Raw genomic sequence first — 14,764 nt, 5'->3', positions numbered from 1 at the left:
TGAGTGCCATGCCTCTGGGAATTCCCTGGCTGTTCTCTGTTTGGCTTGTCCTATAATAGTAGTGTTGTCCCAGTCGAATTCATGTTGCTTGTCATCTGCGTGTGTGGCTACTAAGGATAGCTGGTCATGTCGTTTTGTGGCTAGTTGGTGTTCTTGGATGCGGATCGTTATCTGTCTTCCTGTTTGTCCTGTGTAGTGTTTTGTACAGTCCTTGCAAGGGATTTTGTACACTACATTGGTTTTGTTCATGCTGGGTATTGGGTCCTTTGTCCTGGTGAGTTGTTGTCTGAGAGTGGCTGTTGGTTTGTGTGCTGTTGTGAGTCCTAGTGGTCGCAGTAGTCTGGCTGTCAGTTCGGAAATGCTCTTGATGTATGGTAGTGTGGCTAGTCCTTTGGAATATGGCATGTCCTCGTTCCGTTGTCTTTCCCTTAGGCATTTGTTGATGAAATTGCGGGAGTATCTGTTTTTGGCGAATACCTTGTACAGGTGTTCCTCTTCCACTTTTTGCAGTTCTGGTGTGCTGCAGTGTGTTGTGGCCCTTTTGAATAGTGCCTTGATGCAACTTCTTTTGTGTGTGTTGAGGTGGTTGCTTTCATAGTTTAGGACTTGGTCTGTGTGTGTGGCTTTCCTGTATATCTTTGTGGTGAATTCTCCGTTATCTGTCTAGGAATGGGAGTTGGTTGTCCTTTTCTTCCTCTCTAGTGAATCGGATTCCTGTGAGTGTGGCATTGATGATCCAGTGTGTGTTCTTTATTTCTGTGTTCTTAATGATTACAAAGGTATCATCTACATATCTGACCCAGAGTTTGGGTTGCATTTGTGGTAAGACTGTTTGTTCTAATCTTTGCATTACCGCTTCTGCTATGAGTCCAGAGATGGGTGAGCCCATGGGTGTGCCGTTGATTTGTTCATATATTTGGTTGTTGAATGTGAAGTGTGTTGTGAGGCACAAGTCCTTGGTACCTGCCATAGAACTGCTTTCCCCACCACCGCCCCAACCACCTAGCCAGAACCACTGGCTCTCACCCATCCCTTCCCACCATAAACACTCCATCACTTACTGGTCTCCTACCCACCTGGCTCCCTGGCACCCTACCTTCTTGGCACTCTAACCTCACATTTAGTTTACTTGTTTCACAGGAGCTGTCAAAGTGCCTGCCTCTGACGCTGCACACTTAAATCACAGGATACATCAACTGATTGCTGTGAGAAAGGCAGCATGATTTGCCTTCACCTGACTATCCTGCACTGTGAAAAACCTGCTCTGCTTTTCAGAAAGGGCCCTGATTAGAATCTCCTGTCACAAATGCAGAACTCTTTCTTAACATAACAATGGAGGATCAGAATGTCAATCTGAGTCTAATTACCACTGCTCAGAAAATCTAACTCATTGTCTACAGGAATCTCAGTGACCAATCTTCTTTGTTACATTAGTCCGATGCTCCACAGATATGGAGACCTTAAGTGTACAGCATGCAAACAGCAGGATGCTGGATTTCTGTCATGTGAAGATTTAAAGGAGAGGAAAGAAGATAAAGCAAAGCAAATCTTGTGTTAACCAATTCCATTCTTTTCCCAGTTTGTTTTCCCTTTCTTGCAGAAAGAAGAATCCAGAATCATATGTAATTGTATCCAAAAATATTTAAATATGAGTTAAGAACATGAATAATTTATCAGCAGTTAGTGTGTCCTCTGATAGGAGAGAGCAATAACCCAATGAACCTACTGGTAACAGTGACAAGCTGGCAGAAAAGGAGCCAATCCACAGAGCACACTGATGACACGAATACTGTTTATTCACAGTCTATGGGGAAACATCATGAAAGATACCTCATTAGCATCTTTTCACCACTTATTAACTCAGCTCTTGTTTTTTCCTAACCTGGAAACCGACATTAAAAGTAGCTCATCTTTGTTCAAATTCATTCTGGAGACAAAACTACAAAGACTTATTCGTATTGACAGGCCACTTTGTTGAGCTGTTTTTCTCAGTTCCAGCGCAACTTCACATATTGACAGTGAACCTATTCAACGTCAAAAGGTGCTTCCCAAAGGTTCATGATTTCTGTTCTCATGGTGCTGCGTTGTGATCATTCACATAACTTGCTGAATTGGCCAAGCAATCCACAGGCAGGATCTTAATGATCCGGCTCAGTTGGAGATCCACAGCAGAACCCACAACTTGATCAAACAGGATTTAGACCTGCCAATGGTTCTACCATTTTTACGCCATATCTTTTAAAAATTGTTCATGATCATCTTAAACCAATCTTAATAACTTGTTTCACCACCAGAAAATTTAAATTCAAAATTGTGCAAATCAGTTCCTGGTTTGCTGTTGACGAGACTACTTTACTACGATTGGTTGCTTGCATAATTTGGATTACATAGATTTGCTTCACTTGATGTTAAATTTAAGGTGTTATTGGATGAGTGGTATTCTATGCCATGGAGACCACTAGACTTTTTGGTCAGCTTTCTTCAAGGTCGTAGTGAAATCTATTGCTTCACTGCTGACTGCAAAGTTCATTCCTAAATACTGCATTTAAATACATGGCAGTGTCATAAGCCTGGGAATGAAAAGTTGTTCAAGCTCTCCGATCAACTCATAACTAATCCATGAGTGTCTCACTCCCTCAATTAAAATACAGAGACAGCATTCACAATCTAATTTCAATGTATATGCGTGATAAGGGACTATCTGAATTCCAGATCCGCATTATTAAATGTGATCCAGATTCCATCATATACATGGAACAAAATAGATTTTTTGGGAGCAGTAACTCAAAATATAGAGTTTGTATAAAATAAGAGGATTAGGCATGTTGAAGTTCTGCTTAGCTATTTTGCACACTGAAATTTATGTCGCCAAATGTGCAAAAATCACAATAGGATAAGGGCTCAAAACAGTATTGATAATGGTATCAATTGCTCAAGCTAATGGGAACAGATAGAAAGTGTCTGCTTCAATTGCTAAACTGAGTGCTGTAATTTTAAGTACAACAGTTGTTTAATTGATTTCCATTTGTATTCAATCACAGTGAAAAGCAAGAATGCATAAAATCACCTGTAGATTCACTACATCGATTGGGAAGTTCCCTGTTGGTTACATTGACATTAAAAATATTACATGTTTCAGTCTTCTTTTCTTGTATGTTGTTTTAGAGGAGGTCATGTTGGCAGAAGAGGACAAGAATGCAGAGGACAAGTGCGCTTTAGATGGTATGTGCATATTTTGTTAATTGTAGCATGATGAGTAAAGAATGTGTGATTTAAAGGATTCTAGATTATTTAAGTCTCATATTAGATTAGATTACGCACAGTGTGGAAACAGGCCCTTCGGCCCAACAAGTCCACACAGACGCGCAACCCACCCAGATCCATTCCCCTACACGTAACACTATGGGTAATTTAGCATGGCCAATTCACCTAATGTGCACATTTTTGGACTGTGGGAGGAAACCGGAGCACCTGGAGGAAACCCACGCAGACACGGGGAGAATGTGCAAACTCCACACAGTCAGTCGCCTGAGGCGGGAATTGAACCCAGGTCTCTGGCGCTGTGAGGCAGCAGTGCTAACCACTGTGCTACCGTGCCACCCACTGTTTTAATATAAATGTTATGTACATACAACCTTCTGCAGACATTTGTTGATCAAAACTACCTTTCCCAATAACATGAAACATGTTGCTACTGGAGACCTGGAACTTTTATTTGTCCCTAATGTGTGTTGTCTTGCTGTGGCATACCAACAGTAGCCATGGTGTTTAGCTGTGATACTAGATACTGAATTTCATAGTCGATTGGTTAGTGGGAATGATGAGGGGGCTGTTGGGGTTGGGGTTGGGGAGGTGCTGGTTAGTTGGTATCACAAGCTGAATCTACACTTCCCAAAATCTTTCCAGCAGAATGACTGGATAGCAATCAGAGTTGGAGTATTGTCTGACTCAGGTTCACCTGCCTGTCTCTGACACAAAATTTGGAGTTCTTTCTGCTTCTTTGGCCAATATCAGATCATTTAACAAGACCAAGGATCAAGTCTGAAACTTCCAGGATCAGTGTGATCCACACTGCATGGCATTATTAACAAATCCACTGAGAAGCCATCAAACTAATATTTGATTAATGAATGTTGACATCAATTAGGGGTACTTTAATAACAAAATGCTCATTACATCCCTTAAGCTTTAAACAGTGGTTTGCTACTTGACTTGCGTTCAGCTGCATTTATATATGTGTATAGAGGAACCTCGATTATTTGAATGAGATGGGCGGGCACTATTTTGTCCGGATAATTGATTATTCAGTTAATTGATTCAATACCTCTCCTCTGGGGCTTGGAGTTTTTGGAAGTTTCCTTTATCCTTGCTGTGCCCGCCTTGCTCCCTCTCTCTCTGTCTCAGGGTTTACTTCTGAGTAGACACACACTTGTGTGTAAGGGACCTGCAGCATTGCTCAAGCTCCCCGCGCCCCACCACAATCAGTTCAATGGGATTGACGCAGCCAGCACTTGCTAAGTCCGCTCCCCAATCAGGACACTGGGCAGCAGCACACCACACCCCTGTGTAGAACCCCAGGGAAAGTGTGGGGAGAGAGAGAGGATGGGAGGTCAGTCATTTGGAGACGGTGCCTGGGCTCTCATTGATATCCAAGACTGTTCTTGGCAGCATTTCATTAAGCCAAATTTGTTTTTAATCATTGTAAACAAAAGACACGATCAGTGTTGGAAACACCTCTTTGATGTAATATTTCTACCGGGGACCTTGAGTTCTCCTTCAGATAATCTGATATTCGGATAATTGATATTTAGATAATCGAAGTTCCTGCTGAATCAGCGCAACATCAGGAACAATACCTCCACTCTGAGGAGATTTGTTAAAAGCAAATAACCATAATTCTTCTGACATGATCTTCCAATCATGATTTTACTTCAGCTGACCTGCCAATATTAATCCAGTGCTCTAGGGCAGGCAGGGATGAAGATTAATTCATGTTATTCAAGAATATTACCATTCTTATTAATGATGCAGTTCTGGTAAAGCAAATTTGAACTTGTGTGTGTATATATATATAAGACATTTATTGTCACTAGAGGCAAATAATCATACTACATTATAAGGGAATCACACATTAGATTAGATTAGATTAGATTAGATTACTTACAGTGTGGAAACAGGCCCTTCGGCCCAACAAGTCCACACCGACCCGCCGAAGCGCAACCCATCCATACCCCTTTACCCATACATTTACCCCTTTAACCTAACACTACGGGCAATTTAGCATGGCCAATTCACCTGACCCGCACCTCTTTGTGACACATTCTGTTCAGCTGAAAGGGAACAACTTGAGTGAATTTGAGGTGAGAGGGTGATGAAATATTTGCTTTGTTATAATTCCTAAGAATGTGAGAGAAATGTCATTAATTAATAAAACAGATGTCCAGCACAAAAACAATCGATATGATCCAGCAGCATTATTCCAAAAGCTTGGGGCTCTGGGTTGTAAGAGAAGGCCATTATTTAGTTTATTGTTTGTTTCATGCTGAAATCTGTCCCTTTTGCAAAATCTTATCCCTTGAAAGTTAATTACACTGTCTGCCCAATTCTACATTTTAAGAACTGAGACCTTTGTACTGATTTGAGCACTTCATCTTCACAGTCAACCTTCGAGTTTTGAATATAAGGAATGTTAAGGTGAAGAATAGAATTGTACCTTTTCTGCTTTCTGTGAACTTAAAGGCATCTTCTGAAAAAAAAAATGAATGAATCATCACCACTTGTCGTCTGTTTTTTGCATGATAAATCATTGATTTTGTTGGTAGCAAGACTAAAGTTCCTAGATTGATCTAAAAACTAACTGGGCTGGGAAGTCTGTGTAGGAATAGAGAAATGGAAAGCTTTTGCAGGCAGCTCTGTATGCAACTGACAAGAACTCGATTTAGTCTCTAATAATGAATAAATGAATCTGACTATGTTTTATAAGATAAACAAGGGAATTGCTCCTCCAGTTAGCAATACTGAACTATAGAGGGTGACTGGTAATGTCATCTAATGCAATTTATTTGCCTCAATTAACTGCTAGACTGACAATTAATCATCAATTGGAAAATCCAAAACTGCATAAATCTCTGATTTAGAAAGATCTTGAGATTAAGATTGAGAATCTTGTAAGATTAAGATGGTGCTAGGCAGATTGATAATGCAGTCACACTTGGTTGTTTACACAGTTTTAAAAAGAGCAACAACGAAAAAGAGTAAGAATGACCTGATTAATGCTGAGGAGGGAGAAGATCATTTCACAGATATTTCCTCTGTGGGTAAGTAATATCCCTTGAAGCCTTTAACTGTAGTTTGAGATACTCTTGGGAGCAGAAGAGGGGTGGGTACTTATGTGTACTTATGGTGGGTATTGGGTAAAGGATGGGAGATGGCTAGGCTGCATGGTTAGCCTTATATTTTAAAGGAGGTTTGATGCCAAGATGTGGCATTTTAAAAAGTACATTTTTAGCTTTGGCATGTTCCATTTATGATTATGAGCAAAACCATTCATGTTAACAAAATTATACTCTTATTAGTCAGGAAATCCATTAGTGAGGTAGGGACAGGCTAGAGGAGAGGGTGTTGGAAGGCTTTCATTCACTACTCCTGAAATATCTGAAAAGTCTCTAAATAACTGCTTACTGATGTGTTGTGTGCAGATTTATTGACTGTATTGCAAAGAGCTGCCTGTGATGGACTAATTGTTTCTTTCATTTTTAGATAGTTCTGAGTTGCTGTCCATTTTTGATACTTTTATCTGCCTGTTTTCTTCATTCCATTGCAATAACAACCTGCCTCCTTATCTTTCTGTATGCTTCTTATTTCCTTTTCAAGGTTCTCATACTGTTTGTTCATTTGTGTTTAGAATTCTGCCTTTCTGTTTGGCAGTCTCACACTTTGTTTCTGCACTCCTGTGTTATGTGTGTCTTCCGCCTTCTGAATTTGCTTCCTGATTCCTTCTTTTGATTCATGCTCTGCATTTTATCCTCAGCCGCCTTTATTAATCTTCTCACAAAGTTCGCTCTTCACTTCAAATTTCCAAAACTTGGCCCTCCGCATTGAATTTAGGAAATGGACCGTGGAGCATATTACATTGATTCAGGCTTAATAAAGGGACTGAATGAGTTTCTCTCAGAAGAAGGCAAGGTTCTGTTTGGGCAGGACAGATTAGTTTAGCAGATTAAACTGAGATAATATGGGAGAAATATTTTGGCTTTCAATTTTTGAGACAGTGTGCGTTGAACGTCCTCCAAAATTAAATACAATTCCCGAACAACATAAACTCGGTCTGCTTGACAAAGTTACTTAAGTATTGACAAATGCAAAACTTATGCAATTTAGATCAGTTTTATAATATAAAAAAATGTGATCTATCACCATGTCCCAGCACTCTATGCCCAATATGAAATCGAAGCCTTTTATTTGTGTTATTGGCCATAATTAATCTGCATTGCCCAACCTCTCTGGGTGCTATTTTTAAAGGGTCTTCTGCATTGCTTAACTACAAATTGTGGAGCATTGTTATTATCAGGGACAATAGCTAGGCAAGAAAAGTGAGATGTGTTTGTGCACATATATTCAAAACAGGCCACACTTCACACATCAAACCTCTTGACCAATACCACCAATCTCGAGAAACCAAGACAGAAAGAACACTTGTGATTCCCCGCTGCTTTTTATGGATTTCAAAGAATGGTATCCAATTAACTGTGATCTCATTTACAGCAATTAGATTTTGAGGCCTTTAAGTGGCAAGGCTTCACTTCAGCAATGTACAATACATTGCGCATTGCAGGCTTCCAGCATTTTAGAATAGCCCATCCTCCAACTTGCAATTAGTTAGGCAGTGGAGACAGGCTTGTTCAATTAGCATACTGGGAGCACAGTTTTTAAGTAAACTCAGAGGGATTTAATCTGTTCCTGTGGCACAGTGGAATATGTTCATACAAAATTGCTGTGAGTGTTATTTTAACAGAGTTGTTAGCCAATCTATTTATAAAGATAACTTCTGTGAGAATGGTACACAAAGGGATTCCACAAGATTATGTGAAATCGTTTGCTGACAGAGGATATGGCAGAGAACCACCTTCACATTGCTAAACAAGCTTCAGTTTTATACTGGATGCTTAGATATAGTCAGGAGCTTTGTGAAGATGCCCAAGATCCATTATCTAACCATTAGTTTGGCAGAGATCCCGTTGGTAACCACAGTGCCCTCCTCAGCATCCAATCACTGCGTAAGCTTTCTCCATACTGCAAGGCAAAAATTATTGATCTGCAAGTGCTATTTTAATATAATTCCATATCTCACTAAATAGTGAGGTAATAGAGGTGGCCTGGTAACCCAGAGTCTACACAGAGTCTACATTCATTACCTAGTGCTAGTGACTTTGAATCACAGATGAACATTTACTATTTTCAGCCTGGTTACTCAATAAAATGTGTTCACCATTCTTTACATTATCGGCCTGAAAACTGAACTTGAATATTTTTGTAGTCTTTCTCCTATCGCCCCTCATGTCCCCATTGTGCTCATCTTGTTTAAAGGACCCACTTTCTATTCCCTCATTTCATTTCCCACTGAACTAGTGGTCATGCCACCATCCCTCCTGGTCTGCATGTTAGTCACTATTGTAAACAGTTCTATTTCTTCTCGTCTTGACCCTCTCTCCTTTAAATTTACTGTTATCACCCTTCTCCACCAAAACTCTTGACCCCCACCATCCTTGTAAATTACCATCCATCACTAAGCTCCTGTTCCTCTCCAAACACGTTGTCACCTTCGAAATCTGTTCTTCCCATTTGACCTGGATCTCTGCTTGAATCTGTCTAGTCCAGTTTCTGACCTGCCACCCTGTCAAAAACACTCTTATCAAACTCACAAATGAGAACCTAGATGATGAAGAAAAAGGTAAACCTTCCGTCCTCATCCTTCTGAGCCTATCTATAGCCTTTGACACAACTGATCACACCGTCCTCCTTCAGAGCATCATTGTTGTTGTTCAGCTGGGTTGGACTGCTTTCACCTGGTTTCATTTTTATCTCTGGAAACATAGGCAGAGAGTCACTTATTATGGCTTCCTTTCCTATACCATTGCTTCTAGTGTCCCCTAAGGATTTGTCCTTGGCCCCCTCCAATCTCTAACCTACATGCTATCTCCTGGTAACAGTATTAAAAGGCACAATGTTAGTTTGCACCTGGAGCTGTTGATTCCCAGTTGTTCTTCACCACTACTTCACTTGACTCCTCCACTGTTGCTAGGTGGCGATGTCAAGCTGTTAATCCAACTGCCAGACCTGGATGAGCAGCACTTTTCTCCAATTAAGTTCGGGGAAGACTGAAGCCATAGCTTTCACTCCCCGTCCAAACTCCATTGCCGAGCTATTTCCTCCATCCCTCTCCCTGGTAACATTTGTGATAATTAGTCTGTTCATAACCTAGGTGTTACATTGGATCATAAGTTGAGTTTCTGACCCCATTCATACCATCATTAAGCCACCTATTTTTGTGTTGTTATCATTCCCCAATTGCCTCTTTCAGCTCATTCATTGTTGAATGCCTTAAATCCTTCTAGACTTAATGTTCCAGTTGACTCCTGGTTGCTCTCCTATATTCCATCTTCTGCTGCCTGTGTTCTCAGTAAGTCTGTTTCCTCAGTGTTTCAATGCTTGCTGACTTACGTTGGCTTCCATCACTCAATGCATTGACTTTAAAATTCCCATGCTTATTTTCAAATCCTTCCAAGGCCTTGCTTCTCTCAATCTCTGCAATCTTCTTCAGCCTCACAATGCTCAGATATCTGTGCTTATCTAATTTTGGCCTCTTAAGCATTCCTGATTTCAAGTGCTGCACCACTTGGGGCCACACCTTCAGCTGCCTAGGTCTTGATTGCTGAGTTCCTTTCCTTTATCTCTCTGCCTGTCCTGCTCACTTCCTCCTACAGGACAGTCCTTAAAATGTAGCTGTTTGATAAGACATTAGATCATCTCACTTAATATCTACTAATGAGTCATTTGGTATCATGCTTGGTTTTATAATGCTCCGGTGAAGAGCCTTGGGACACTTCATTATGTGAAAAGTGCTAAATGAATATTTGTTATTGCTGTAGTACAGAACCAAGGCATTTCAATGAGGTTTGCAGACACATGTTCAATGTTAGCTACAAGCAACTGGCACTGATATAACAGACAGACCTGTCTTGACATAAACTAAGCAGTTGTGATTAATAGGGACTGAGTAATGAAAAACAAAATTATCTGCGGTGAATATCATAATTATAATATATTTGAGGAAGCGGGCTTCATTGTCGCTAAACATTGTCAATGTTTACAAGTCATTCCTTCCAAGAAAGAACAAACTTGGAATGCCTTTCATGACTTCAGGGTGTCCCAATTCGGATAGAGTCAAAGTGCCTTTGAAATGGAATGATTTATACTATCAGAAAACAATTTGAAGATACTAAGACCTCATAAATAATCACGAGGTAAATGATAACATAATTTCTTTCTTTAGTGATGCTGGAGAAAGAACTGTTTCACTGAGAAATACTACGCTCCCTCTTTGAATAATATCAAGAGATGTATTAAATCTACTTGATGGGGTGAGAGATATCATTTCTAAGACCAGAGTATATTCTGACTGCTGTACTGAACTGTCAGCTTGAGTCATTTAACTAAGTGACTTGAGTCGAACTTAAAGCCACCAGCTTTTGACTCAGAGTGTGAGTGCAGAACCATGGGTGACATTTTAGAAATTAGCATCTCACTTTTCAAATTAAATATGAGGATGTTTTGTTTTGAATTATATTTACTTATGCCTCATAAAACAGGCAAGCATGCTGTTATGAATGCCTGTGCTGTACAATGATCTAAATTGTCTATTGGGAAGGAAGCTCAGCCATAAATCAGCCTTTTAAAGATTTTTTAAGTCAACAGCAAACATTTCTTCTTTTGCTTCTTAGAAAGCTTAAGAGTTTTTGTAAGCCAATATTTTACTGAAGCTACAGTAACTTAAAGATATAATTTATCTCAGTGTAATAATAATCAATTACACCATTTTTTTCATCAGTCAGTTTCTTTGGGTTAGTTGGAGTTATCAGTCTGTAGTTGTGTAGCCTTCTCGATGGAGACCAAGTATATTCATTAGCAATTTTGTTCAATGCTTTGTTACTATCTCAGATCCCACTAGTAGGATCAAAGAATGCGTAGTGGGCATTTATGGATATCATAACTCATTCCCACGATGGCTTCGTGACTGGCTGCATTGTTGGAGTGGCACTGCTGTGCACAGACTCTGTCAAGTTTGGTCTGGCAGTCAAAATGCACAGGGTAACAGGTGAGGTTTCCTGGGAAGATTCACTCGCCAGGGAAAAGTCACCCCCCCCCCCCTCACTCACTCCCCGCACTGACCCCCTCTCCCTTGACTCCATGGGTCAGAGTCTCTGAGCAACTGCTCCTCCAATCACAGGCTGTTTCTCTCCCAGGCTCGCTGTTGATGAGCTCACCCATGAACTTATCAGCCTCAAGCATTCAAAAGATATGGGCTGTGATTGGAAAAGCAACGATAGTGTTGGGGTTCATTGTTGGATCCAGAAAATATCTTGCAAGTCTTTGTTATGACTCACTGGGATAATGTACTGGAAATCAAGCCTTGCTATTTTCAGAGTCATCACAAAAAGTCACTGGGCCAGAGCAGTGTGTGGTGAGGGAGGCTGGAAGCAAAGGTGAAGGCTATGAGGGAAGAGTGTGAAAGGGAGGCAGGAGGCTCCAAGTTGAGAGGGCACAGAGAGAATGTGTGGGGGAGGGGGAGAGGAAGGCTATAAGGCTGGGAGGAGAAAGAAGCTGTGAGGTGAGGGTGAAAAGGTAGAGGTTGCAAAAGAGGGAGAATGGGAGGCTAAAAGGAGAGTAGTGAGTCTGTAAAGGGGTAGGAAGGCTGCAAGAGGAATGTGGAAGGGAGGCTGTAAGTGAGGAGGAAGAGAAGATTGCAAGGGAAGGGGATAGGGAAGCTCGAGAAGAGGAGCAGTTCGGAAGACTGCAAAGAGAAAAGGGAGAAGGAAGCTGTGCGGAGAGATGAGCACTCTGATGCGGTGGGGTTTGGGGGTGTGGAAGAGAACAGTTTTAATCCATCAACAATATCATACTCAGCTAACTAGGGGCCAAGAAAATTAGAAAACACTGTGGTAATAAATGCTGTGCAAGTGAATGTGGAGTTTCTAGCTTTACTCTACATTTATTCATGAACTAATATATGGGGGAAAATGTTGTGGATGCTATTTAGTGAACACTGCATTAACTCTGAGATGCAATCAAAAGGGTGGATACTGCCTGATTAAAATATTCCAGTTTTGTGTGTCTGTGATGAAAATGCATTAGTTGTGATATCATCATTCTGTAGGTGATGTGTTTGGGGTGCTGCCTTTTTCTGTGTGGAAGTGAGTGCTACTTATTTTGAGAAAAAAAGCAAGCTGCTAATAAATCCCTGTTGTCTTGTTTCAGTTTAAATACGGCGATGTCTAAGAAATTAATGCTTATATATAATTTAGTGGAGGGTTGATAATAATTGGGGATATTGATGAATTCTTCTAATGCTGCTCTGTGTCCAAAAACCTCATATATCAACCCAAATACAGAATGTATTGTTGCAGTGTTACTGAATTATTGAATAAATGTGTAAGTAAGAATGTAAAAGTAACCCTCAAAGAAGTTTTTATTTCGATCCCCTCTGTGCATACTGATTTTATCTCAGTTAGGGTGCCAATCTGGAATGGTGCAGAAGGATTTTGTTATCCCTGGACTCAGGAAGAGCAAGACAGTTCAGCATTATTAATCCAAGTTATTTGCCTATGTTCCCTGCTGTGCAGATGCATATTAGAAAATTGCGGAACCACAAGATTGAGTGCTGCAATAAAACCTTGCAAGTCTTTGTTATGACTCACTAGGGTAACGGACTGGAAATCATTCTTGCTTTTTTCAGAGTCATCACAAAGATTAAAAGTTTAATCAAAGTATGTAAAATTCCCAATTTACTTTTCATTTTGACCATGCTAACAGGAAACACAGACCAGGTTCCTAAACTTTACAAGAACTACTATTTATCATAAATGTAGTGATTCTAATGACATATAAACTACTGTTGACGAATAATTCTTCTTGCTTAAACTCAACTTCCAAACCCTGTCAGTGAAATCTTGGCTGCCCCATTCTGTAACTGGATCCTTGACTTCCTAATCCATAAACTACAACCAGTAAGAATAGGTGACAACACCTCCTCCATAATAATCCTCAACACCAGAGACTCTACATACTCAGCCCCCTACTGAACTCCTTATACACGCACCACAGTGTGGCCAAATTCAGCCCTAACTCCATTTTAAAGTTTGCTTATGACAGCACTGTTGTAGATCTGATCTCAAACAACGAGCAGACAGATTACAGGGAAGAGTTTGAGCACTTAATGGATGGTGTAAAAACAACAATCTTTCCAATATCAGTGAAATGAAGGAGCCAGTTGTTGATTTCAGGAAGTGGAGTGGAGAGCACACTCCTGTCTATACGAATGATGCTGAGGTGGAGGTGGTCGTCAAGTTCTTGAGAGTGATGGTCACCAATAATCTGTCCTGGTCCACCCATGTCATGCAATGGTCAACAAAGCACAACAATGCCTCTACTTCCTTAGCAGGAAAGCATCCTATCCAGATGCATCACAATATGGTTTGGTAACTGCTCTTCCAAGACTGCAAGAAATAATGGAGAGTTGTGAACACAGCCCAGTCCAGCACACAAATCAACCTTCCATCCATTCGCTCCATCTATACTTCCTGCTGCCTCAGGAAAGCAACCAACATAATCAAAGACCTTTCCCACCCCGGCTATACTCTCTTTTACCCTCTTCCATCAGGCAGAAGGTACTCAAGTTTGAAAAGACACAAGAACAGATTCAAGAACAACTTCTTCACTGTTATCAAACTTTTTGAATGAACTTCTCGAATGTTAATATTGATATGCAGTACAGTGACATAGAAATTAGCATTGCTGCATCAGAGCACCAGGGACCTGGATTCAATTCTATTCTGGAGTGACTGTCTGCGTGGAGTTTGCACATTCTCCTCGTGTCTGCGTGGGTTCCTCCAAGTGCTCTAGTTTTCTCCCACAGTCCAAAGATGTGCAGGTTCATGCTAAATTTCCCATAGTGTTCAGGGGTGTGCAGGCTAGGTGGGTTAGCCATGGGAAATACAGTGATGGGGGAGGGCGTGTGTCTGGGTCGGATGCTGTTCAGAGGATCAGTGTGCACTCGACAGACCAAATGGTCTGCTTCCATGCTGTAGAATCATAGAATCTCTATGTTTTTCTCTGCACCTTCTCTGTGGCTGTAACACTGTATTTTCACTGTATCTTGGTACATGTGACAACAACAAATGAAACAAATTCCCTTCTGAACTCCTTTATACGAACATACATAGAGACACAGAAAGACAAAAAGCATTGGTGTTATGGGTGGAACAGAAAAAAAAAACTGGGGTAGTATTGCAGTAGCCTAAAACCACATAATTTGCTAAGATGATCTTTTGTTTGCCAGGATTTTCTGTTCTTTCATTTATATTTTTATATAAACCTGCACAGATATGTTATGACATACCTCTGGAATGGGTGAGACAGGAACCAAAACCTGTTGGCCTAGAGGTAGGTGCACGACAATTGTACCACAACAGCCCTCCTTCTATTTTTT

The 14,764-nt window shown here is 40.6% G+C and overlaps 1 protein-coding gene across 10 annotated transcripts in view; it reads left to right on the top strand.

The window, feature by feature from the left end:
- Nucleotides 1-14,764, top strand: part of LOC122564768 (probable voltage-dependent N-type calcium channel subunit alpha-1B) — a 594,873-nt gene that overhangs the window by 395,150 nt on the left and 184,959 nt on the right. For 9 of the 10 annotated variants that reach the window (XM_043719969.1, XM_043719970.1, XM_043719968.1 and 6 more), the window contains exons 9-10: nucleotides 3,166-3,222; nucleotides 6,228-6,317. In XM_043719969.1, coding sequence (XP_043575904.1) covers nucleotides 3,166-3,222; nucleotides 6,228-6,317 — 147 coding nt within the window. The remainder of the gene's footprint in view (nucleotides 1-3,165; nucleotides 3,223-6,227; nucleotides 6,318-14,764) is intronic. The other variant, XM_043719974.1, reaches the window with a different exon arrangement.

Source organism: Chiloscyllium plagiosum, chromosome 30 (genome assembly GCF_004010195.1).
Source record: "Chiloscyllium plagiosum isolate BGI_BamShark_2017 chromosome 30, ASM401019v2, whole genome shotgun sequence".
Classification (NCBI taxonomy): domain Eukaryota; kingdom Metazoa; phylum Chordata; class Chondrichthyes; order Orectolobiformes; family Hemiscylliidae; genus Chiloscyllium; species Chiloscyllium plagiosum.
This window is presented reverse-complemented; position numbering and strand designations above follow the sequence as displayed.